General features: G+C 41.7%; 2 protein-coding genes and 1 non-coding gene across 6 annotated transcripts in view; 2 read left to right on the plus strand and 1 right to left on the minus strand.

Moving 5' to 3' along the window:
• PDE6D (phosphodiesterase 6D) overlaps positions 1 to 19,543 on the minus strand; it is a 44,211-nt gene extending 24,668 nt beyond the window's left edge. Inside the window, exon 1 of the mRNA XM_024564193.4 lies at positions 19,305 to 19,543. Coding sequence (XP_024419961.1) covers positions 19,305 to 19,354 — 50 coding nt within the window. The 5' untranslated portion in view covers positions 19,355 to 19,543. The remainder of the gene's footprint in view (positions 1 to 19,304) is intronic.
• On the plus strand, positions 9,017 to 9,123 carry LOC112308113 (U6 spliceosomal RNA). Its single transcript, XR_002975115.1, has one exon. It is a non-coding gene; the product is annotated as a U6 spliceosomal RNA (small nuclear RNA).
• Positions 19,544 to 19,911: 368 nt separating the features above from the next.
• Positions 19,912 to 25,596, plus strand: part of COPS7B (COP9 signalosome subunit 7B) — a 29,301-nt gene continuing 23,616 nt past the window's right edge. The window contains exons 1-2 of one of the 4 annotated variants that reach the window (XM_045198392.3): positions 19,912 to 20,126; positions 21,493 to 21,615. The gene's annotated coding sequence lies outside the window, so the exon portion shown is untranslated. Of the gene's footprint in view, positions 20,127 to 21,492; positions 21,616 to 24,676; positions 25,007 to 25,596 lie in introns of those variants that run through there. The other 3 variants (XM_045198393.3, XM_024564012.4, XM_024564011.4) reach the window with 3 other exon arrangements.

Genomic DNA, 25,596 nt, shown 5'->3' on the forward strand with positions numbered 1-25,596 from the left:
AATAAAGAATCAGAGAGACACTTACTAAGCATGTAAAAAAGGGGTATGTAGGAATACGAAGGATAAAGTACAAAGATATAATATACTCTTGGTCTGGATCTAGTCTGAAAAACAAAAACTCCTTATATGTCAGTTATACCTCAATAAAACTGAAAATAAAAAAACCCACTAGGGAGAGTCTAACAAAACCTGGTTCATCTGTTTTTGCAGCTGTATTTTATAAATGACAAATAAAAGTCTGGCCTGCATATGGACTCTGTAGATATATGAAAAGTTTAATAGTATTGGGTTGGCCAAAGAATCCGTATGTTTTTTTCCGCAAAATAAAACATACTTTTCATTTTCACCAGTAACTTTATTGATTTGGATATTCTGAGTATGTCGGCTATCTCCTGCGTGGTATAATGTTGTTTGTTCTCAATTAATGCCTCCATTTGATTGATATCAACTTCAGTGGGTCTACCCCATGGTGGGACATCATTGTTCAGTGAGAAATCTCTAGCACAAAACTTCACAAAGTGCTTTTGACATGTTCGATCAGTCACAGCACCTTCCCCATACACTGCACAAATCTATTTTTGCATTTAAGTTGTTTTTACACCTTTCATGAAATAGGAAAGCATAATATGCCAAAAATGTTGTGTATTTCATCTTCAATATTAAAATGGCTGCATAGAAATTCACCAATTTTGATGTTTTTTTAAATGCACACTGATATGACAGATGTCATGAAGCAATCTAACAAAATTGATTCGAATGAAGTTAAAGACAACTAAGCACTACTAGAGCTGTCTTACAGAAAAAAAAACAAACTCTTTGGCCAACCTAGTAGTTATTTCTCATGCCCAAATGCACTTTCCACTCTAATGTTTTCTAAACCACTGCTTTAATAATAATTTTAAAAAATACAGAATTAGGCTATTAAATCTACTAAGACTATCAATGAAATTCATCATTCATTTGCACAGAACCTTAAAGTTTATAAATCACTTTTACGTATATTATCTCAGCTGACCCTTTTGAAGCAGGTATCACTCCCCCTTTTAAAAATGAAGAAACACCCTCAGAGGTATTAACAGTATTATTTAAAGCCTCATAAGAGACAGATCAGAACCCAGGTCTTTCACTGCTAAGCACACTTTCTAAATATACAAAGAAATCACTCTTTTGTATAGAATATTCCTTTATTTTACTATAATTTTTTCTTGGTGAATTTTTTTATGTATATTTTCTGAAACTAACTTTATGTAGTAATTCGGTATATTCTGAAACATAGCTTAATATACAGCACAATATTATACACTAATTTCAATCATATATTTCATTTTTTTAAATAAAAAAACTGTTACTCAGGATGAACAAACTCCAAACTGACTACCACAAGTAGTTTTTCAGTAATAGTTAAGAAGTCAAAATAAGGCTTTAGGCCATACTAGGCATCCAAAAATCAAACGTGTCTCATCTATTTAATTTACTTATTGTATTGGTGGCCAGAGAAATATTCTTTCTTTAATTTGTACTTTCATATCTTATTTGAGAGTTAAGGCACTATGATATTTTGACTATCCTCTAAAACATAATATCACTGTAAACATAAATAAATGTGCTCTAAAAATTTAATCCCCTATTTTGATGTAATTTTAAATAGGTTTCATAATTATGTTACCTCTAGAATGTGTAGAATAGTCACCTACTTTATAATTTTTTAAAAGACTTTATTTATTTGCAGAGAAAGGGAGGCAGGAAGAGAGGGAGAGAAACATCAGTGTGTGGTTGCCCCTTGCACATCCCCCACCTGAGGACCTGGCCCACAACCCAGGCATGTGCCCTAACTGGGAACTGAACCAGTAACCCTTTGGTTCACAGGCCGGCGCTCAATCCACTGAGCCACACCAGCCAAGACTTTATAACTGTTAAACACTGGTGTTAAGTAGTAATCAACTTTCAACTGGTTAAAAAAAACTGGTTAAGAAAAAAATCACGTTAACCTAGATTTGAATATGATCAAAGAGTTTCGGATTATAAGAAGGCTGAATTGAACATTTCATTTGTCCAACATTTACTGAACATTTAGAAGGGTTAGGTTTAGGGCTAGGATATACTATGATGAATAAGACATGATTCCTGTGCATGTTCACTGGAGTTCTCCTCCAGGGAGAGAAAACCACCGGGTAAAAGAATCATCACAATGCAATGTGAGAGGGACTATCTATACCAAAGTCTTGTACAAAGTAGTATCTTCGGCTTGCTCGTGATCTGGTCTGGTGAGATAAGATAAGGATCAGTGTCTAAAACATGCCTCTAAAGCTGAATATATACTCACAAGCCAGTATCACCTTTCAATACTGTGCCATACCCAGGTGTCTGGTCTCTTCCTGATTTGCATATCCAGACAAGATAGCCAAGGTCGATAGCACTACCGTCTCAAGTTAAGGCACAAACTCAGATCACACACTACTCAAAGGGAACACACATCTCTAGTCAACACTACAGCTCCTGAAGTCTTTAAGTTGTGAAGTGCCTTGGAGTCTTTCTCCTTAGAAAAAATAAGTTTAAAAGCTCTATTGGACAGAACTACAATTCTGTGAATGAAATATTAAGCTTATTTTTCTGAAACTAAAAACTGAGTATTTCTTCTTTTTAAAGTTACTTTCTTCTTTAAAAAAATTTAAAAAAGATTTTATTTATTTATTTTTGGAGGGAGGGAAGGGAGGGAGAGAGGGAGAGAAATATCAATGTGTGGTTGCCTCTCGCACACCCCCTGCTGGGACCCTGGCCTGTAACCCAGGCATGTGCCCTGACTGGGAATTGAACTGGCAACCCCTTGATTGGCAGACTGGCACTCATCCACTAAGCCATACCAGCCAGGGGTAAAAACTGCCTATTTCTGAACTCATTTTTAAAACAAAGATTTCATTCATTCATTCATTCATTCATTTACTTAGAGAGGGGGAGGGAGGGAGAAAGAGAGGGAGAAAAACATCAATGTGTGATTGCCCCTTATATGCCCTCATTGGGGACCTGGCCTGCAACCCAGGCATGTGCCCTGACTGGGAATCAAACTGGAAACCCTTTGGCTCGCAGGCCAGCACTCAATCCACTGAGCCACACTGGCCAGGGCTACTTCTGAACTCTTTATATATAGATTCTGGTAGAGAAAAGGTTAAGTGAGATAAAAAGGTGACAAACAGAACTTTTCTCCTGCAGAGTAAGCTACTATGCCTCTTAAAAAGGTTCCCCAACTGCAGAATGTATCTCCTTTCATCTGATTATAAAAAGATCATTAACAAAATTATTCTCTTTCCACAGAATGCAAATTAACTGGGTTAAGGACAGAACAGTTTTATAGGCAGATGCTCTTTAAAAAAAAATTGTGGGACTGAAATTTATTCCCAAGGTTTGAGAAAGAGGATGTACTTAATTTTCTTTGATTATAACACAGCTTGGCCAACTACATGTCACTGAGGTTTTCTAAGGGTTTTCCAGCTTTTCATGTCATAATGTGCACATCAATACACTGTAAGAGATACTAGTTGTCTTGAAACATGGTTCCAACTAAACCACAAAGGACTTGAAGGGGAAGTATAGAAATATAATTCCCTCCAACAGGGCACATCGGTTGCAATCCAAACATCATCAAGAATTCCCTACAGTGCAGTATCTTCTGGGACGGTAAAGTCAAGCTCTACATGTCAGGTTTAAGAGCTCAAACAAATGATAGTACTCAACTGACAAGAGTTGGAAAACCTCTGAGAAGTTCTGATATGACCTCACTGCAGTTTTGACATCTCTATTTAAACATTTTCCCTTCTGTGGACAAGGAAAGCTTCCAAACACTAAAGGCTTCCAAGAGTGAATCAGTCTCTCAAAGATCTCAGTCAGTTTGTAAACATACTTTTTAAGGTAAAAATCCAGTCATCCTGGTTCTGGATTCATGTTAAGCAATATAAAAGCCTGTGTAATGGCATTTAATAATGGTATGAGAAAATATCTGGAATATGCTTCTATGAGAAAACAGGATACAAATGTAAAAAAAAGTAAAAAGTTCACAAGACACATAGAATGTGATTACATTTACTTAAAAAATATATATGTACATACATATGAAGATTCATAACCTAAAGAATTCACTGGCAATAGCTATAATCCTATAACTCAGAGATTACCATTTAATATTTTGGGGTCTCTATTTCCAATGTTTTTCTATACATATATACATCCTCCCAATAAATGTAATTGTAAAAAGTGTAGCTTTTTCATCATTAGTCTTGCATTGATTTATACATAATGATATTATAAGAAACTAGAGCGAATTATAAATTTAAGCACAAGAGTGATTTTCAACCTTGGCTACATATTAGAATCGCATGGGGAACGTTTAAAACTCCCAATGCCTGGACCACCACCCAGACCAATTACATCAGAATCTCTCAAGACGGAACCCAGGCATCAGTCTTTTTGAAAGTTCTTCAGGTGATACACTGAACAGCCAGAGTTGAGAACCACTACTTGATACAGTTTTCCCTCCATTGAGCAAAGCTTACAGCAGTGCTTTCTTTCATTTTTTAAAAATTTATTGATTTTAGAGAGCAAGCAGAAGGGAGGGAGAGACAGAGAGAGAGATCGATTTGTTGTTCCACTTGTTTATGTATTCATTGGTTGCTTGTATGTGTCCTGCCTGGAGATTGCGCCTGCAACCTTGGCGTATGCAGACACGCCCTAACCAAATGAGCTGCCACAGTGCTTTCTCAAATGTTCTATGTGCATATAAACCACATTTGGATCTTGTCAAAATATAGATTACGGTTCAGCAGGACTGGGGTGGGACCTGAGATTCCCCATTTCTAACCAGCTCTCAGATGATTCCCATGCTACTGGTCCAGGGAACTGACTTTGCATAGCTTAAGCGTTCTGGGAAAGAAACTCCTTTAAAGAACAGAAAGAAAAAATTATAGACGTTGAAGCTCATATTCTATACTACCAGACAGGGAGGGGTTGTCTATAGTGGATAAACAAAGAATTGATACTGGGAGTTAAGAGATGTTTCCAGGAAATAAGATTTTATAAAACTGAAAGTAAGTTTGAAGTAACAACACATTTTTCAGGGGAAAACAGTCATTGAATCTAAAATATTTTGTGTGCACAAAAGAGGAAAGGCAAGCATGGGGGAGAAGAGAGGTGGTCAATGAAAGAAAAAGATCAGAAGTCTAAAAAATTGTGAAAAAAAAAAAAACAACCCTTGGCTACAGAGCTGAAAAGGGATAGATAAACACTGTAAGGGGACTTGCAGAATTTCTCTCTCAAAAACATGTTTGGGAACTCGTACAGCTAATAAACTTAAGTTGGTGCAGATTAATAACCACCTTCCATCAACTCCCTCCTGGGGACATAAGAGACCCCAGGAGTATAAGTCTCCCCTGGCAGCGCTTTAGGAGCCAGCAACAAACAACGGCCTATTTGCCCACATGCTTCTCTTTGTGTGCAGAGAGAACAAGCAGCAGCTCAAAGATGGGGTCTCTTTGCAGCTTCTTGGCAACACCGTTCTTCAAATTCACTAGAGATATAACCAAAAAAGAAAAAAAAAAGGAAAAGATGTTTTTTCCCTGAGGGCTTTCCCATGGAAATTGAAAATGTTCAGCACATTTTTAGACCGACAAAGTAAATATTTAAAAATATTCTTAAGTCCTCACCAGATCATCATTCCTCCAAAATAATTTCTAAAAACAATAAAATAGGAAAAGTTTCATATAAAATTATCTGGAGCAATCATATGAATTATGCATTCCTTATCAAAGTAAATTTCTGTTTAAATGAACAGAAGAAATTAAAAAGGAAGACTTTTCCAAGAAATGGAAAGAATTCTGTTGTCAGATGATTCATGTTACATATCTCTAGGGTGTAAGAATCCTTGGCAATAACATGCACAATAGTAACTACCACTGACCCTTATTTTCAGCATTTGTTTACTGTATAATGATGACTAATGTACTGAGTGCAAGATATTGGCTAAGTGCTTTATACAGATCGAAATTAATCCTCACAACCCTATGAAATAGGCATTATTATTATAGCCCTTACATGGATGAGGAATCTGTGGTTTAGGGATGGCAAGTCACTTGCTCAGAGGTCACAAGGCCAATAAGTCATACACACACACGTACATGTATATATATACATATATAAGTGTATATGTATATATATATATATATTTTTTTTTTTTTTCTAGATAGAGGAAGGGGTGAGGGGAGAGAGGGAGAGAGAGAGAGAGAAACATTAACATAAGAGAAACGTCAATAGGCTGCCTCCTGCACGTCCCTGACGGGGGATCAAACCAGAAACCGTTATGTGCATGGGATGAGGCTCCAACGAACTGAGCAACACCAGCAAGGGCCACAAAGTTGGTTTTTGACAACCTGATTTCAACATCCACTTTCTTAACGTCCATATGACACAATCAGCTATCCTGGATGCCCAGGGATGTACCAGGGAGAGACTATATTCAAGACCTGGGGATAAAAGATGAGTTAAGTCATGATCCCTAAGCTCACGGTATAGGACAAGCAGTCCCTCCAGGACATGAGGCTAGAAAGGCCCTTCCAAACACTGCAGGACACAAGATGCCTTTTGATGTTGTAGAATGCCAGCTCAGATTATGCTGTTAGTGTATTCCACCGGTCAGAACCCAGTCACTTTTAGGATTCCTGATTTTTGGTCTTTTATTATATATCCTTGATGGGCAAAAGACATATTTACAAAGAGGACATGTTGCATGACTAGAGACACTATTTTCTAGCTTAGGCAAGCTTTCCAGAAATTATGGAACCACATCAAACTGTATAAAGTCAATAAGGTGACAATAATGTTAAGGTAACAAACAGATCTAGTACCAGTTGAGGAGTTGGTCTCTTCCACATTCAAATGGTAAGGGATGTTGTCAACAGTCAGTCGAGTAAGGACTAAGAGAATAGGTATTAGCCCAAGACTCAGGGTCTGGTATCTCTTTTGAGTTTCTATAAAATCTCCAAAGGCTACTGTATTAGCCTAACAATGATTATAAAGTTCAATAATTCTTGCATTTCTCAGAGCTGGCTTCGTAACAGTCTTGTTTAACTTGATAACTGTAGACAGTATAAGGCCAGGGAAAATGTGAACAATATTTCCAGCCTTATCTGACTACATCCATTGCTTAAAGCTAGTCCTCAAAGAAAGAGGCGGCAAAGTAAATGAACTAATATTTGAGTACCTAAATTCAATACATATGCTTAGCACTATACTAAGAGCCCCTTTTTCTATTTTTCAACCTTCTATCATTTAATACTGACACTCGCATGAAAACGGTGGTGTTCTTAGAAGTTGAATACCTTTCTCAGGAACTCACAGCTAGTTAAGCAACACAGCATTCAGACAGAGGTTTGTCCACACTACATACTCTCGGAAAGAAAGTGGCTTTAGGCAGCTGGTCCTGAGTATCTTTGCAAGGACAGGCCTCTAGAGCTGGAAGAGCTGAGGGAACTGATGAGAGGGTGAGAAAGGCAGGCAGACCCTCAATTACACCATGAAAATGGTTCTTGCCCTTCCTAACAATGTCCTCTTGGGATATGGTTAGTATAGCATGAGGATGATGTATTGAGTTACTGATGCTGTAATGATCTACAATGGACACAGAATTCTACTTATAATAATAAAAAACTTCCCTATTATAAGTTGCATTCAAACATTAAGTTTATGTATTTCAAAATAATGATCTCCTTCAAATGCAGCTGTGTGTTTGAATGTTTAAAAACAGACATCCTGCTTTTCCATCCCCTGAATGACACCAGGAGTCCCTCTTACTTGAAGGGGATTCAAGACCTTACAATTTGCTTTTAAGAACTGAAAATTTGCAGTGTTGGAAGCAATATGAAATTATCTTAATTGACATAGAAGGCCTGTTTGTTTATTACAAAGTTTTTGATAATAAGACTTCTTACCCTATTCAGCTAATCTGAAAAGACATATAAGGAAATGAAAAAATTCTCAAGCAGCGAAAGCATTTGGCAGCACAGTCCATATTAACATGTAGAGATGCTTTGATTTGATGAGCAAGGGTTAGCATTTGGAACCAGGCCAGCCAAATGCAGATTTGCTTGTGAGCGCTAGGTTAGATAAATGGATTGACATTTTTCTGCAGATACTTAGAGTAAGTCTTACATATTTAGTGAGATCAAAATGAACATTTCTCAGAAATCCACACAGGTGATTTGCTAGTACATATTTGCTTTACTAGAGAGCCAAAGAAAGTGATGAGAAAAAGTTTGTTTTACATGGAGGGTAACATTATTATAGTACTCTTTATTTTCTCTATCATTTCCCTCCAACTCTCCAAAGAGAGCTGCTTCTGTCATTTCCCCCCTCCTACTACTATCATCATGCTAATCATCTCATTCACATATTTATTCCCGAAACATGCACTCAAGTTCTACTGTGTATCAGGCACAAGTTATATCGGGTATTCTACAGCTGTGCTACTCAAAATGTGGTCCACACACTGGTGCTGGTTTGTGAATCCATTTGTCACCAGTCTGTGAGAAGATAAGTGTTTAAAAACTTTAATAGCATTTTAGCAGAGTAATTTGTTATTGATCTAAAAATAAAATGTCTTGACTTTTATTTTGTATGTGAGTTTTCTAATATTTCATTTTCACTTAATTTCTAAAATTATCAGTCTGTGAAGGATTAGAAGTTAAAACCTGGTCTTTACCAGTGATAACATAAGAAACATTGTTCTTATAGACGACAGAACAACAAGACCTCTGCTCTTGACACGGTCTCAGTTTAAACCTATGTGAGTGTCCAATAAAAGTCCTTCCATCCTCAGACATACACATTTCTGAGGAACATATAAAGTTTAGGTTTTGTAAGTAAGTTTGGGAATGTTGAATTTTTTTAAAGAAAAGGGTTATACATTAATAGAGAAGGGTGAGATACGAAGGTAGTGTCAAGCTGAAAGCATAATTTGACACAGAACAGAAAATCAGTGCTCACTTTGGCAGCACATGTACTAAAATTGGAATGATACAGTGAAGATTAGCATGGCCCCTGCGCAAGGATGACGTGCAAATTCATGAACTGTTCCATATTTTTGGCTGGGGTGGGGAGAAAATGCAGACAACTGTAACTAAACAACAATAACATAATTAAAATATAAAAATAAATAAATAAATAAAAGAAAAGAAAATCAACAGATAATTGGGAGGGCAGCAGGTATAAGTCATTACTATAAGCCTGGGGTAAAGAAGTCAAGAGGGTAAATCAAACTTTATTGGAGGGAGGAAGACAAACAGTCTAGTTTCTGCTACTTGGTCTATTCATCAGTCACCTCTTCCCCCTGCCACCAGAAGCACCCTATCTACCAGCCATGCCTAACTGCTGCACTTCCTAAAGATATTATGTTCTTGTAACTTCAGTGCTTAGCATAAATTGCTCCACTCCGCTTAGAACAAGAATTCCACTCTCCAGAACGCTCCTTAATGACCCAGTGCTAAGTCAACCACATCTCTGATTGTGGTCCCTGATACACTCTGAGGCAAAGCTATTTGATTCTTCCTCAGTGCACCTGCACACTTGTTTACACCTGCATCATGGTACTTATCAGAATGTACTGCACATATAAATTTGCAAGTCAAATTCCATTGGCACTATATTATTTATCCTTCCTTGTCAGTGCTCAGCACATAATCAGCATTCAAATGTGTGTTGACCACACTGAGTATCAGAGGGCAAGTCAGAGGGGTTAATTAGAATTCTTTTGGGCTGAGCAACCAGAAAGCAAGGCTCACTACAGAGTGTCTGGAAGCCAAACCAGGAGAACACCTCATTCAGGGTTCAGTAGGCTGTAGAAAGGGCAACTTAGAGGTGGAGCTCAGCAACACACAAAAAGCAAACCAACCAACCAATTGAAAAAAACCCATGTTCTCTACGGAGAACAGCTCAGCCAACCAAATTGCTGGTAAAAACGTATTAAAATTTAAAATCTCGTTCTGTATTAAGTTGAATTCATGACTTGGCAGAATACCCATAACTTATATATGGGAATATGGTTCATTACTTATGGTCTGAGGAACTTCAAGGTAAGTAGAATTTCCAGGCCAAGTGGCCGACTAAGCACGTAATGGTGTATGCTAATGTCTTCCATGGCAGACCAGAGCCATATGTGGCAAAGCTTCAATCCAAGATCACAGGCATGAAGAAAAAGCTCTCCCTTCTCACTCCTTTGGGGTGGAAGCAGCCATGACTAGCAATAAACAAAGGGAGTTTCTATTTAGTGGCATCCTGAGCATTTTCATCATAGGAATGCCTTTCTTTGCTTTGTTTTCCTACTTTTTTTGTTGTGGCTTTTCTTCTTCTTGGTCTCTTTTAATACTCTCTCAAGCTCTCTCTACTTTGCTCATTTTCTGGACTCCTTTCCTTTTGTTATTCTTACCTTCATTAACTTTTTTCTAAGAGAGAGGAGAAGGAAGGGAGAAACAGAGGGAGAGAAACATCAGTGTGAGACAGAAAGATCGATTGCCTCTAGCGTGCACTCCAACTGACCTGGGACTGAACCCGTAACCTTGTCATGTGCCCTGATCAGGAATCAAACCGGCGACCTTTCACTTTGTGGGATGATGCCCAACAAAGTGAGCCATACCGGTCAAGGCATCTTCATTAATTTTTAAATATCACTTCTGTCAAAGCTCTTTTAGGCTTCTTCTTGCACAAACATTGGTTATACAGAGCATCCCATCTTTGGTAGATTCTTAAGAACCAATTTGAATTCATGGACATTTAAACATCTGGCTCCACCAAAAATTTCCCAGTGATTTTTTTTCTGGTCTTTTTCCTATTTATGGGGAACAAGGTGAGAAAATATAAATGGTTTCCCTGAGAAACCAGGTTTCAGTATCTTGAAACTTAATATGCAGCACTGTAATCAGTGGTGAGATCCCTGTGAAATAATACTCTGGCCCTGGCAAAGGTACTGTGCTTGGAAAGCATACAATCAAAATTCAAACTGGCCTGGGAAACCGTGGAGGTAAGTAATTTAGTAATGAGAAAAAGATCATTATTTGAAACATAACACAGTCTTCTTGCTAGCAAAGTCAAACAATGAAACAAACCTTTCTTTCTCTAGTAGGTCTATTATTCTACTGATATGTGCCGTTATGTGCTTGAAACTGGTCAGAAACAACTTAGAATAACATATCCAAAGAGATTCTTAGAGACTCCCTTTTCATTTTTATTTGCTTCCCAGAACCTCTTGACTGAAGAAGTGTATACAAGGCCCTTTCCCAAGGGCATGGCCAGGAAAGGATCAACCACTGTTTCTTATATTATTCAGAGGCATAGGGATATTCCCTCAAATTCTATCAAAATCCACAGTCAGGGATCCCTGAATTTTACCTAGTTTTAAAAAAATGCTCCAGTGCTGAGAGGAAAATCAACTTCCTTAAGTTATAACCCTCTTAGTAAAAGCAAAGCCAAAGATGATTTTGGCTTTCAAATGGGACATCTGTGTCATGTAGGGAGCTTCCTCTGCTATCACTCCCACAGCCAGTTACTTCCTGGAATGGCGAAAAAAGCCTTCAGATGTTTAAGCTAGAAAAAAAAAACAATCACTAAGACTCTGGCTTTAACAACATGCGGAAACATGACAACTGTAACCCTGAACTTTATTTATTTTTTAATCCTGACCTGAAGATATGTTTTTATTAATTTTAGAGCGAGAGGAAGAGAAAGAGAAAGAGAAAAAGAGAGAGAGAGGGAGAGATATTTGTGCTTCCCGTATCCGCCCCAACTGGGGATTGAACTCGTAATGTAGGCGTATGTCCTGACTGGGAATCAAACCCACAACCTTTTGGTGTTTGGGATGGCACTCGGACCATCTGAGCCACTCGGCCAGAGCAGAAAGCAACACTGAACTTTAAAGTAAAGATAAATAATTGTTAACAATGTAATAGTAAGCATAATGCATTTAGAGAGCTATGCTTTTTAAAGTGAGTTGGCATATATTTCACTTATTTCATAACATCTCTGTAAGGCCTATGGAGCAACCATTACCTTTCTTTAAAAGATGTGAAGCACCTCGCACAAAGTTGGAAAGCTTAAATAAGTGATTTCATTCTTTCATAAAATCTCTCTACCTAATTCAAGCTACTCCCCTAATCTCTGCTTTCTTAAGTCACCAGATTTCCCGAAAGAGTAATCTATTCTTGGTGACTTTATTTCATTTATTATCCATTTTCTAATCTTGGCAGATTATAGTTTGTTTCCTCAAATATCTACTATTCTCAAAGAGTTCACCAATGACCTATAAGATATCATGGGACTCTCAGTGGAGTCTCAGATATTCTTTGAATGATTGAAATTTCCAGCAATTCCATGGACTTATTTTTGATCCTCATTCTTAATCCCAACTCCCCTCTGAAACAATCCTCATTTTTCATGCTTTCACTTTCCTTCCCTGTTACTCTCCAGTATCTGAAAGTTAAACTGCTCAACACCTACTCACCTTTCAAGATCCCATTCAAATGACAATTCTGGTATCTTCCACAACGCCTCCAGCAGTAGTCACTGTTTTTTTTCCCTTCAAAGATTTCATTTATTTATTTTCAGAGAGAGGGGAAGGGAGGGAGAAAGAGAGGGGGAGAGAAATATCGATGTGCAAGAGATACGTCAATTGGTTGCCTCTCACACTCCGCCAACTGAGGACCTGACCTGCAACCCAGGCATGTGCCCTGACTGGGGGTTGAACCCGAGACCTTTTGGTTCACAAGCTGCTCAATCCACTGAGCCACACCAGTAGTCATTCTTTCTCTGAGGTTCCACAGCACTTTGTACTACTGGGCACTTACCACATTTTATTCTGATTGTTAATTTCTCTCTCTCTCTCTCCCTTATTATACAAGTTATTTGAATATAAAAACTGGCTTATCATTCTGCATCTTGTGTTTAGCAGATTACCTGGCACTTATGGACCCTGAAAACAAATGTGTGAATGAAACACCAGCAAAGTGGCCACTATAGCCAGGGCTCTCTGCCTTTGTTCTTCCCATAGAAGATGGCTCAAAGCAAAGGCTTACAGTTAAATTTGTCACCTCTTATTCCATGGAAGTTGTCAGGCTAGATCCTCAGATTTAGTCCCTTTGTAAAAACCTTTCATTTAGCAGCGACATGTCCATGAACCATCATTTCCAAACAGAGCTATCACACAGATAGTGGTGCCACACATGGTATAGTTATAACTCTCCTGTGATATGCCCATCCACTTTTTCTCCACCATGTGAGGATAAAGGGAGAAGGTGGCCGTCCGTGAGCCAGGAACTGAGTCCTTGCTGAAAACCCAATCAACGAGCTAACCTTGATCTTGGACTTTCCAGGCTCCAGACCTGTTGAGAAATAAATGTCTGTTGTTTAAGCCATACAGTGTATGACATTTTGTTTTAACAGCTCTAGCTGACTAATACATGCTGTTTAAATACTTCCTGGAAAGCCTCTGGCTGGTGTGGCTCAGTGGATTGAGCACCGGCCTGAAAACCAAAGGGTTGTTGGTTCGATTCCCAGTCAGGGAACATTCCTGAGTTGCAGGCCAGGTGCCTAGAAGGGGGCATGCAAGAGGCAACGACATTGACGTTTCTCTCCCTCTCTTTCTTCTCCCTCCCCCTCTGTCTCTAAAAATAAGTAAAATATTTTTAAAAAAACTTCCTGGAAAATGTCTTTTTTTTTTTTTTTTTAGGTAACTCTTAATTGTTAGAAAATTCTTCCTTATCCCAGGCTTAATCTTGCCCCCACATTTGAGAGGTAAGGGAAAACCAAGAAAATAGGGGATATGAACAAAAAGAAGAGAATAATTTTCAAGTAAGAAATAAACCTGTGACTTAAACACTGAGGAAACATCTTAAACTCAAAAGCAATGATACAGCCCCAGCTGGTGTGGCTCAGTGGATGGAGTGCTGGGCAGTAAATCGAAGGGTGGCCAGTTTGATTCCTAGTCAGGGCACATGCCTGGGTTGAGGGCCAGGCCCCCAGTTGGGGGCGTGCAAGAGGCAACCAATTGACATCTCTTGCACTGTTTCTCTCCCTCTCTTTCTCCCCTACTTTCCCTCTCTCTAAAATAAACAAATAAATATTTTTTTTAAAAAGGAATAATACAGAAAAAAATTAATTTTCCCAGGAGTCGTTATGCCATATTGTAGAAAATAGCAGTTCATAGAAAGACAAACCAAAGTTAAATTAAGGCTCTGCCATTATCTGAGTGATACCTGATCAATCCTTAATTTTCTATCTATAAAGTGAGGATAATAATGCATGGAGTTGTTGTGATAATGTATAAAGTGCTTTGAAAAAGACTGTAGGAATAAAAGATGTTACACCATTCCCTTTCTTCTTGCAGCTATACCTGAAGTATTATTTATATTAGAGCTATTTATGTTCAGTTCTGTACATTTTATCTAAATTTGGAGGCAATAATTCGTCTCTCTGACTCTGAATCAATGGATCCACAATGTACTAAACAAAATATTTCATCAATAGTATCTAAGCCCTGGATGGTGTGGCTCAGTGGATTGAACATCGGCCTGTGAACCAAAAGGTTGCAGGTTAATTTCCGAGACAGGGCACATGCCTGGCTTGCCGGCCAGGTGCCCAGTTGGAGGCATGTGAGAGGCAACTGATTGATGTCTCTCTCTCACATTTATGTTTCTCTCCCTCTCTTTCTCCCTCTCTTCCCTTCCTTCTAAATATAAATAAATAAAATCTTTTTAAAAAGTATCTAAGAGTGGTCTGAGAAAAAGGAAATAGCTTGCTTTAATTACACCAAACCACAGAAAATGTTTTGTCTATTTTAGGTGTAGTACATATCTCCACAGAAATACCTGTTGAAAAGAATCCTTGTTAACCAAGGAAGGTTGTCACCAAAGCAAAGAACTGCAGTGTTGGAAACGGACTGGAGTTCTCTGATCATCCCCCCTGCTGCCTTATCTGATGCGTACACAATTGTCCTCTGCAATACTCTTGAAACAGGCACACATATGCTGCTTAAAAGACTTCCTGGAAAATGCAGGTTTATTGCAGGTATCTCTAACTGTTCGAAATTGGGCTACATAAACTCTGTCCCCTGTAACTGCTACCCTTGAGTCTTGTATTTCTCTCACAGCCACACAGGACGCATTTAATTCTTCTTCTTTAGAACGGTTATTTTAAACTTTAGAACATTCATGTCCCTTGCCCAGTTTTTCTTCCTCTTTAGGTTAAAACTTCTCAGTTCTCTAATTATTGAATGCATGGCACATTTCAAGTCCCTCTCCTCTGGACCAGGGCCACTTAGGAGTGCACTAAACAAGTTCCTCATGTGTGTTCTTACAGTGGGACTATCACCTTCTTTGCCATAAACAGTGTGCTTCTTTAGTCCAATCCACTGAGATCTTTATGGATAATGGACTGTAGAAAAAATATATATGCTTTTCCTCTCACCTTCAAAATCACCAGCAGGTCAAAAACAAAAGAAGAATGCTGCTCTTGAAATCTTGACAATTTGTTTGTCAAGCATTCAAGCAATGGTTGGACCAGTCAGATTACCAGATAAGATGGCAGTTAAAATACCTTCCAGTGATGCTAAAGCTCAGGAATAGGGACAAATCTATACATTCCAAAGTCAACTCCTTCTCTGTTGTGCGGATTTGTGGATGCAGAGTAATGGCAAAAGAGGCCTCTGAGGCAAAAGTGAGGTCAAGACTAATAATCTAGAGCTGTCAAACCTCAACACTATTGTGTTGACAGCTCTTTATCAAATACAGTGATGATATAACCAGAATTTTCCATGAGAGTCTTACCATGTTCTGTTCCGTATCTCTAGAAGTTACTGTAATTTTTCACCATAAACCAGATATACAATCCTGGAAAGAAATTTAGAAGGTCTGAAGAAGACTATAATCATCTAATTATACTCTAAATTCTTCCCAAAAATGTGAAAGCAGGAATGCCTGTTTAAAAATCCTAAATAACATGATCAATAGGACATTCTATTCACTTAATCCATTCAGGGTAACAGTAACAACTTCTCAGAATCCATGCACGAGTGTCCTGGAAAACAAACCACCAATCACAGTCTGCATGAAGTCCGTGATGGGGCAACCTGTGACCAACAGCGTTTGTTCATTGGCTGTATGGGTGGTATGTTTTGGTTGCTTCCCCAGAACTTGGGTTGACAGACAAAAACTGTATTTTAGGAAATCACAAACCTCAAACTCATTATAACACTTGGCCAAGGCATCTATTAGGCATTACTGACATTCAAGGAAAGTTCAACAGTCTACTACTCTTAATAAGGAAATCTAAGTGAATAGAAGATGTAAAGCCAACTCTTTTGGACTGGAAGTAAAGTCAAAGGTCAAGGTGCTATGACAAAGAGGCTATTGGGGATCCAGGGTCAAACTATGGAGAGAAATGCAAGAACACAAGTGAGAAGTGCTTTCAGAAACCTTCTGAGCCAAACTACTTCTCTGTCGGCCACGCATTAAAATGTCATTAATTCCTAGAAAACGAGATAAACACTAGGTACACATCGATGCTCATTAATTGAACCATTTCTTTAAAGAGACAAAACAGAAATACTAGTTTTTCTCAGTAAGAAAAGAGAAAAACATGAAGACATTGGTTATACCTCAGAAAAATAAGTGGCTTTATAATAACATTACCCCCACTGTTATTATTAATATTAATAAAACAAATAATAACAGCAGCTAACATTTATTACACACTGTGTGCCAGACACTACTACAGTCTCATTCGACCCTCACGACAACCCTCTGGGGGAATGATATGGACACTGCGTTTCATAATTCCAGTGCTCCGCCTCGGGTCACGGCAGCCCTATGAGATAGATGGGTGCTACGTTTATCCCCATGTGCAGATGAGGAAGCTGAGGCAGCAGTCAAAGAAGCTGCTCAGGGACACAAAACCAGGAGTGCAGGGCTGGGATTCCAATGTGGGCAGTGTAGCTCTACTGTCCGGGACGGCTCTTAACCACTATGCTACATCACCTCCCCAGGGACCCGGGGGTCCAGGGGTCAGGGAAACACACAATAAGCAAGACATCATTTGTTGTCCAAACTGGCCAAAATGAGAAAGACCAACACAGTCAGTGTGGAAAGGGAGTACCGTCAGCACTGCTGGTAGGAGAACACACTGGCAAATTTTTTTTTGTAGTAAAAACAATTCTTACAGAAACAGAACTCTAAAAGAAAGTTTAGAAAACAATTCACGCCAAATTTACCCAATAAAAGGTGGACGATAGTTAGTTTCTTAATAAAACATTAATTTTATTTTCCTGAAGGTAGTAGCGACTCCTAGAACTCCTTTCCTTTTCTCTGTTAATCCTCAGATGGCAATACAGGCTACCAGAAGATGAGCCTTCCATTGCTCCCATGCTAACTTTTTTAATGCGGCTGCTCCCTCTGTGACTTAATCGGCCCAGATCAAACTTTCCCTGAGAAGGGAAACCACTGACTTGGTTCGTCTTCCCTTCCAGCGGGCTGACAGAAGTTCTGCTTTCTACTGTTTTCCATGTTTGTCTCTAGCCTCTTTCTCATCAGGTTCAAGAACCAAGACTGAAGGTGAAAAGCTCAAACTTTCCCTTTCTGCTATGTTCAAAAGCCATTAAAAAGACCCCTCCTTGTTTTCAGCAACATGTTAATTCCAATCCGACAAAAATGTTGCTTCTGAAACCTCCCAATTCTCTGTAGTCTCTGGTTTACTGTCCATACTATACAGGTTAAGTGACAATATAAATTACTTAAGGAAAAAACCAAAATCCACATCTCAGTTTTTCTAACACTTCAGCCATTCTATGCCACTTCCAGGTGCCATTATGAAGAGAAACACGGAAAGGTGTACATGGAGCCAGAAAGGAGGCTGTTACTAAACTTCACTACCTAAACATACTGAAGTTTATCATGAATGGTAGGATGCAAAGGTGATGATGCCTTCCGTTTTTTAAAACAAGCATAGCAGGTCAGCTTCCACGGGGAAAATTTCATTTATACATCTAAAACATCTGTAACTTTTTTGCACCTGTGTGCTAAAATTTACTACCAACTTGGTTTCTGAGTGTGACAAAGCCATTAAAACTTGCAGGGTTGAAGTGGGCATTGTGGAAACACGCCGCTCAGAGAACAAGGGAGGAGCCCTACAGTGGGGACCCCGTTTTCACCGAGAGAGGAATTGGAGAACGTTCCATATTGTACGCATAGCATGCAAGAAGACATTAAGGTCAGCAGGAAAATGTTGAATCGGGATGCACAAGATTGCGTACTTTTCGCCCGCGTTACATGGGTACAGATTACCACTCCGTTAAAACACAAAGCGTCCTCGCTGCATTAAGGACAGAAGGTTGCACAAGCCGCGCCCCGACAGGCCTGCGGCCATGATTTCCATTTCCTCCGACCGTGCACCCTACCGTGTCCCCGACGTGATCCGGTGACTGCTGCTGGACAGCTCCACCGCGTCCACGCGTCACCCGCACAACCTTCAGCGAGCCAGACACCTGGGCCCGGAGTCCCCGTGCGAAATCGAAACACCGTAAGGCACCTCACGCACAAGTTCGTGGTTCTCTTTTCGCTGGGAAGAAACCCGAGGAGCCGAGGGAGAAGCAGCACCGTCCAACGTCTCAGGGGGCCAAGGCTGAGTTAGGGAGGTCTTGGACCTCCCTTCCTACTTTCCTCGGCTCCATCCCTGGAAGGAGCCACAAGTGAGGACAAGTTGTGGAAACAAGACAGGGGTGGGCGTGGGATGCGCGAACCCACGAGAGTTTAACAAAAGCATATGCATCTGTCCCACACAAGGTCCCTCGCTCCAAGTCACTCTGCCCTGCTCCCCCGGCGGACTTCCCGCCAAAGAGGCTGCCGCGCTTCGAGGCCGGCCCACCGCGCCCCCTCGGCCCTTCCCCGCGGGCTGCGGCGCCTTCCCGTTCTCTGGCGGCGGGCCGGAGTCGGACCCAAGCTGGCTTCCCCGACACCCGTTTCCGACGGCCGGCGTCTCTCCCGAGTACTTCCAGGGCTCCTCCGCCTCCACGCCCCCGGGGCTCCCGTCAACGTCCCTGTCCTCCCTCAGGGTGCCCCTTTCCCCGCCTCCAGCGCCGGGTCTCATTAGGGACACGGGATGCCGTTTCTTTCCTCCCCGCCGCCTCTCCTCGGGTGCCCACCTGGCGCGGCCCCCGTCCCTGGCCCTTTTCCTCAGCTAGCTGCCACCTCTCAAGTCCTCCCGGCCCCGCCCCACTCCCGGGCGGATACAGTTTGAAGCCCCTCAGGATCTCCCGGGCACGCTCGTCCTTGGCTGACATGATGCGGCAGCCGGCGCCCGCGGCTCTCCCACGCTGGCCCGGCGGAGCCTCGCAGATGATGCCTCGGAACCGACGACTGAGCCGCAGCCGGGCCTGGAGACCTCGGGCGAGCAGCGGCAGCAGCCAGACCCGGACCGGTTTCTCCCTCCCCTCAGCTCCCGCTCCTGATCCCTTCTCCTTCCCCGTAGCCTCGGAGTGCCCGCCCCGAAGCCAATAGAAAGCCCGCCTCGGCGATTGGCATCCTGATCAGCCAATAGAAATACTTAGCGGCTTCGCAGAGGGACGAAGAGAGCCGACGAGAAGGGCCCTCCCCGGGAAGTCCCGTAGGACAAATTTTTTATTCGTTGTTGTTGCCTAGAGTTTGCCCCCGCGGAGGGTTGGCTTTAAACCTTCAGAGGCTCCATGGGCCCGCTCCCGCCGCTAGGCGTACTAGGGCTCGGAGAAGACTGCAGGTTGCACTGTGCGATGTGCCCGAGACTACATTTCCCAGCATTCCAGGGGCGTACCGGGGAATCACAGCTTCCAGCGCGTAACAAAGAGGCCCAGGGACTACAAATCCCAGCATTCCATAAACTCTATTCCTCTGTAACTTAGACTCCAGTGTGCCGCGTAGTGTGCGCAAATTCTTAAATCCTCCTTCAGGTTTGGTGTTGTCTGAATCCCGGGAGTTGAAACCAAGCAGGAAGACCCTCTTCACTTTCAAAGAAGATGACAACCCAACAGAGAGGTAACTTCTGTTTACATGGAACTCAGAAATCTCCTGCAAATCATGGTAAGGCTGCAAACAAAAACACTGATTAAACCATGAAAGATTAGTATAACAAAATGACTCCTTCAAGTCATGCTGGTTTGTTGATCAGGGGCGCCTTTTACGTGTTTTGCGGGGGTTTCTATTGTGCTCCTGCGCTGGACCGAGAGAGAGAGAGAGAGATCGTATACCCAGAATATCAATACAGGAAGGGACTTTAGAGAATTTGCTAACCCGACGCCTATTTTACCTATGAGGAGACTGAGGCCCACAGAGGCGAAGAGATTGTCTACTGGTCACAGCAACTTGGGGCAGAGTTAGAATTAGGCCCTAAGGCTCCTAACCTGCTGTCTGGGCTCTTTGCACACTAGGTTGGCGATATTTTTAGCAGCATGGCTGGGTGACTATTATTCTCCTTGGTGAAATTTCCCCATCCAGGTTGAAACACCCAGGTTAGGTAAGCATTTATTTGGTGAATTTCCTGTAAGTGTGATGTTTGTTTATCTTCACTCTGGGTAAGACTTGGTGTTTTGATTCATTCTTTGTTGCTCAAGGTGACATTTAATGTGATTTCAGGAAGTAGGTAAAATTGTAGTGTAAGCTAAGGTTTCCTTGGAGATCTCCTATTTATTTTCCCAGCCTTCCTTCCTCTTTTTGTCCCCCTTTCACCCATATGGGCACCGACCCAATGTTTCCTTTCATGTAATTCAACAGTTTTCTCAGCTTTCCTTATTTGCCAGGCTGGCTGTCAGTAAAAAGGGAAAGACATAGTCACTGCCCCTAGGAAGATAATCATCTAGTTAGGGAAAAAAGGAGAAGGCACTGAGATTCAAGATGGACTGTGATAAATGGCATAGAAGAAAGGACAACAGAATGCTGCAGAGGCTCTAATGAAGAGATGTATTCCAGCTGCGAAATTTGAACTTGAAGGATGGATAGGATCTTTTTTGCCTCTGTTAAAAATTTTTATCTTTAGATTTTTAACATATAGTAAGGGCACAATTTTTGCATTTGTATACACCTATGTCCCCACCCCTCAAATCAAGGTATGGAACTATTCCAACACCCCTTGTGCCTCTCCCCAATCAGTACTGCATCCTCCCATCCCAATAACTACTTTTCTGTCTTCTATTACCATAGATCCATTTTGTCTGTTTTTGAATTTCATTTAAATGTCATCATACAGTATGAGTCTGGCTTTTTTCATTCATTAGTATTTTATGACATTCATCCGTAAGTATGTAGCAGTAGTTTTTTTTTAATTGCTGAGTAGTATTCCAGTGTGTATGTAGCACTGTTTATCTGTTCTACTGTTGATGGACATTTAGGTTATCATCAATTTTTGGCTTTTATTAACAAATCTGCAATGAGTATTCTTATGTTTCTTTAGGTGGACTCATGCATTCATTTCCAGGAGAGGAGTTGCTGGCTTGTGTGGTGTGCACATGATCAGCAATAGTAGATGTTGCCAGTCTGGCAAGTGTTTGTGCCAATTTTCACCTTCACGAGCAATGTAAGATTTCTAGTGGACTCTTATCCTTGTCAATACTGGGTGTTGTCAGTCTTTTATTTCTAGCCATTTTGGCTAAATGTAGCAACTCATAACCTATAGTTCTTATTTATATCGTCTCTGGTGTTGAGGGCCATGTGCTTACTGGCTATTTGAATGTTCTCTTTTGTGAAATGCTTGTTTAAGTCTTTTGTTTACTTTTTTTTTTAAACTGGGATGTTTATCTTCTTATTGATTTATACTTATTTTATAGTCTGGATATGGGGTTCCTTGTCTAGTATATGTTTGCAAATACCTTTTCCAAGTCTCTGGCTTGTTTTTTCACTCTCCTTAGTAGTGTCTTTTGACACACAGAAATTCTTCATTCTTAATTCCAGTGCAATAGCTTGCAAGGTGTTTTCTTTCTTTTCTTTTTTTTTTTTTGTAGGTTTTTAAAAAAGAGTATTTATTTATTTTTAGAGAGAGGGGAAGGAAGGGAGAGAGAGAGGGAGAGAAACATCAACGTGTGGTTGCCCTTCGCTTGTCCCCTACTGGGGGCCTGGCCTGCAAACCAGGCATGTGCCCTGACTGGGGATCAAACCAGTGTCCCTTTGGTTCGCAGGCTAGCACTCAATCCACTGAGCCACACTAGCCAGGGCTGGTGTTTTCTTTTATGATCAGTGCTATTTGCGTAGAGTTTAAGAGATCTTTGTGTAAAGAGTCAGTAGGATTTTATTTATTTATTTATTTATTTATTTACTTATTTATTTATTTATTTTAACCAGTCATCTTTTATTAAGTACTACGTGAAAGGATTTTGAGGTTCTGGGCAAAAGTCATGGTCAGGAATGTGGAGTCCACACTGGGCCTTCTTCAGTGGTACTTGCTTCATGCGCATGTTTGGGTTCCTCATAGAGCAGCAGTAGTTGAAAAGCACGTAACTTGCCAGCACCATGGAAACCCCAGTGATGCTCCCTTTCTTCACATTGACTTATTGTTGTAATACCAGTAGTAACCTCTTTGAAAGGATTCAGCAATGCTTTTAGGGATGAAATCCTGAACCAGTACCCAGCTTGGCAGCTCCTGTAGTTTGACATCCATGAGTTTCTCCTTCACTGGTACTACTGACACCATTTTGGAGTCTGGGATGTTGTTGGTAGGAAATATGAAGAAAGAGATTTACAAAGAAGAAGATAGAGAGCAAGCTTGAGGCCCTGCTGTGAGTGAGGGAGGGTGTAAATTGTGCTGCGCATGGAGTTTGGGCTGTAAAGAGGGTGAGGCAAGACAAAGCTGGGAGGGTAGGCGGGAGCCATACTACAAAGGGCTCTCTAGCTGCAGCCTGGGAGTCTGGACATTGTTCTGGAGGAAGTGGAGGCATGGCCGGAATATTTATGAACTCAAACAGAACTTAGTTGTCCTCCTTTCACCGCCAGATTTGCCCCTCCTCTCTGTAGCCCTGTTCACTTACCACACCTCCAGATAGCTGTGCCTTCCCTAGCCAGAATCCTGGGTGATATCCTCTTTCCCTTTCTCTGCTTTCAACTGGTCGCAAGTCTGATAGTTTCTATGGTCTAAATGTCTCCAATAACATTTCTTCTTTTACACGACCAACCGCCACTACCTTTGTTCCAGATCTCGAAGTCTCTTATCTGGAATATATCAAGCCGCCTCAAGGGTTTCCCTGCCCCAGTTCTCTTCACATCCAATCCATTCCTATAGTGGCTGGTGTGATCAATCTAAAATCACAATTACTCATATCTCTCCACAGCTTAAAAACCCCAACTAGCTCCTCACTACCCTTAAGATAAAAGAAAAACTCCTTTATATAGCTTACACCCTTTGTGATTTGCTTGCTTATTCTTCTAAGCTCAGCTCAAGCCTAATCTCCTCTAGAAGCCTGCCTTAAATCACTTCTTCCCAGGGAGAGCCTTAGCCTGTACTCTTAGGTGCCTGTGGCAACCGGCTGTCATAGTCAGATAGACCTCTCTCTCCCAGGGGGTAGTGAGCTCTCCTAAGTAAGAACTTTGCTGTATTTAGGTATTTACTGGATATTAGTGCCAGGCTTGTGGTTTCCAAGACCCTGGACGACCTGACCCCAGCTCTGGAGCCCTCACTTCTGAAACCATGGTTCCAGCAATTCTGGGTATCTTTTCAGCATCAGTATGTGTTGCACAGTGCAAGCCTCTGTGACTGCGATCACTGCCCCCTTTTCTTCCCCTTTTTGCCTGGAAGATGCCTGTTTTTTTCTTCCCCAACATATACTCTCTCCTTTGCTTCCAAAGTGTTGTCTCTCATAGCACTTAATCAAGCTTTTCGAGGGGCAAGAACCTTGTTGGGTTTTTTTTTCATATAACTTGTAGAGCATAATAGGTGCTAAAGACATTTTTTTTAAATAAATGAATGGATTGGAATTAGGCTCCTTCGCATCTGTGCTGACTGCTCTCTGCACTCTACTGGGGACCTGACCCACAACCAAGGCCCACATCCTGACTGGGAATGGAACCAGCAACCTTTTGGTTCGCAGGCCAGCACTCAACCACTGAGCCACACCTTTCTGCACTCTAAAGCACAAAAGGCAAATACAGGTCTTTTCCTCATCTTCAGGACCTGGAAGTCTGTGGTGCATACTGTACTTTAAAGGAATCAGTTTAAGCGCTCAGTTATGTAGTAATTCCTTAGCTATCTTACCGGAGAGTTGTTAAGTCCCAAATGCAGCCACGGATATCATTTTGGCCACAGAGGCATTGTTGGCTCCACCCAACAATGCTTATTTTTTAAAAATTTCTGAAAAGAGGTCAAGAATATGGTCTTGGGCTTCAGACAGCCTAGGTTCCAAAGCGGACCTTGCTACTTACTGGCTTTTAGATTTTTATACTTAGTTAATTCACCTGACAAATGGGGATAATATTACAGGCCATAGACTTACGAGAATTCAGTGAGACAATGTAAAGCGCTTGGCACATGGAAAAACGTTTAATAAACAGTAGTTGTTGTTAGGCTTACTGTGTGTCTCCATACCCTGGAGTAGACACAGTTGCCATAGGGAGCTCTTGCGTGGTAATGCTCTGTCAAAGGGGTAGATTTCAGGTCCAGAATGGTGAAGATTTGGGCCTGGGCTGTATTCCCTCTCTCAGGCCTCTCCCCACCCCGATTCCTGGGCTACAGTCCAGCAGGGACCCCCTCTCCTGGCCAGACCCCACTGGAGGTGTGAGGCTGTGAACACAGCGAGGGGAACCTAGTGTGGGCGGAACTGGAATGCAGCAGCGGGAGGCTTCTGGGGGAGCGGTAAGGCCGACGGGTCGGCGGAGGTAGAAAAGCGTCGGACGCCCGGCCGATCATGGACGCTTGACAACTTGCGGGCAGGCGCCGGGAGGCCGAGACAGCGACTTAGGGGACGGAGAGGCGGCCAGGACAGGTAGGGGCCAGCGAGAAGCAGGGACCCGGCCAGCCAGGTTCGTCGGGACTGTCCGGTTTCGCGCCCGCGGCTTTGAAAGCCCTCGGCCACACCGCCCCGCCCCCGCCCCGGGGAGCGCGCCCTGCGGCTCCTCACTCCGCACCCGCCGTTCTGTCAGCGGGCGAGCCGCGGATCCGCCCTCCCTGAAGTCCGTGCTAGCCTGAGTCCCTCAGCTCCAGCTCTGAGGCTGCTCTCGCTGCCCCACCCCCAAAGGCTGCCTCTTTGCCCCTCTGCTAGCCATCAAAATAGCGCCCCCCACGACGGGGAATTCATCACCCCGGTGTCTCCAGCCTCCTCCGCGGGCCCTCCCACTCCAGAAGAAAGCGATTATCAGTGCCTCTTTATCTCCTTTCCCCCACGGGCTTTGCTCTTTAGGCAGAGATTTTTTTTTTTTTTTTTTTTTAGAGACCGAAATTTCTGTCCGTTTGTCTAACCCCTCTCCACCCCCAGGCCTTTCCATTCAATCTGTTCACACGTGTCCACTTGGAAGGGAGGTTTTAGTTTCATCTCCTTTTCCTTGCCATCCTCTTCACTCTCCTCTGTCTTCATCC

The sequence above is a fragment of the Desmodus rotundus genome, chromosome 2 (genome assembly GCF_022682495.2).
Source record: "Desmodus rotundus isolate HL8 chromosome 2, HLdesRot8A.1, whole genome shotgun sequence".
Lineage (NCBI taxonomy): Eukaryota > Metazoa > Chordata > Mammalia > Chiroptera > Phyllostomidae > Desmodus > Desmodus rotundus.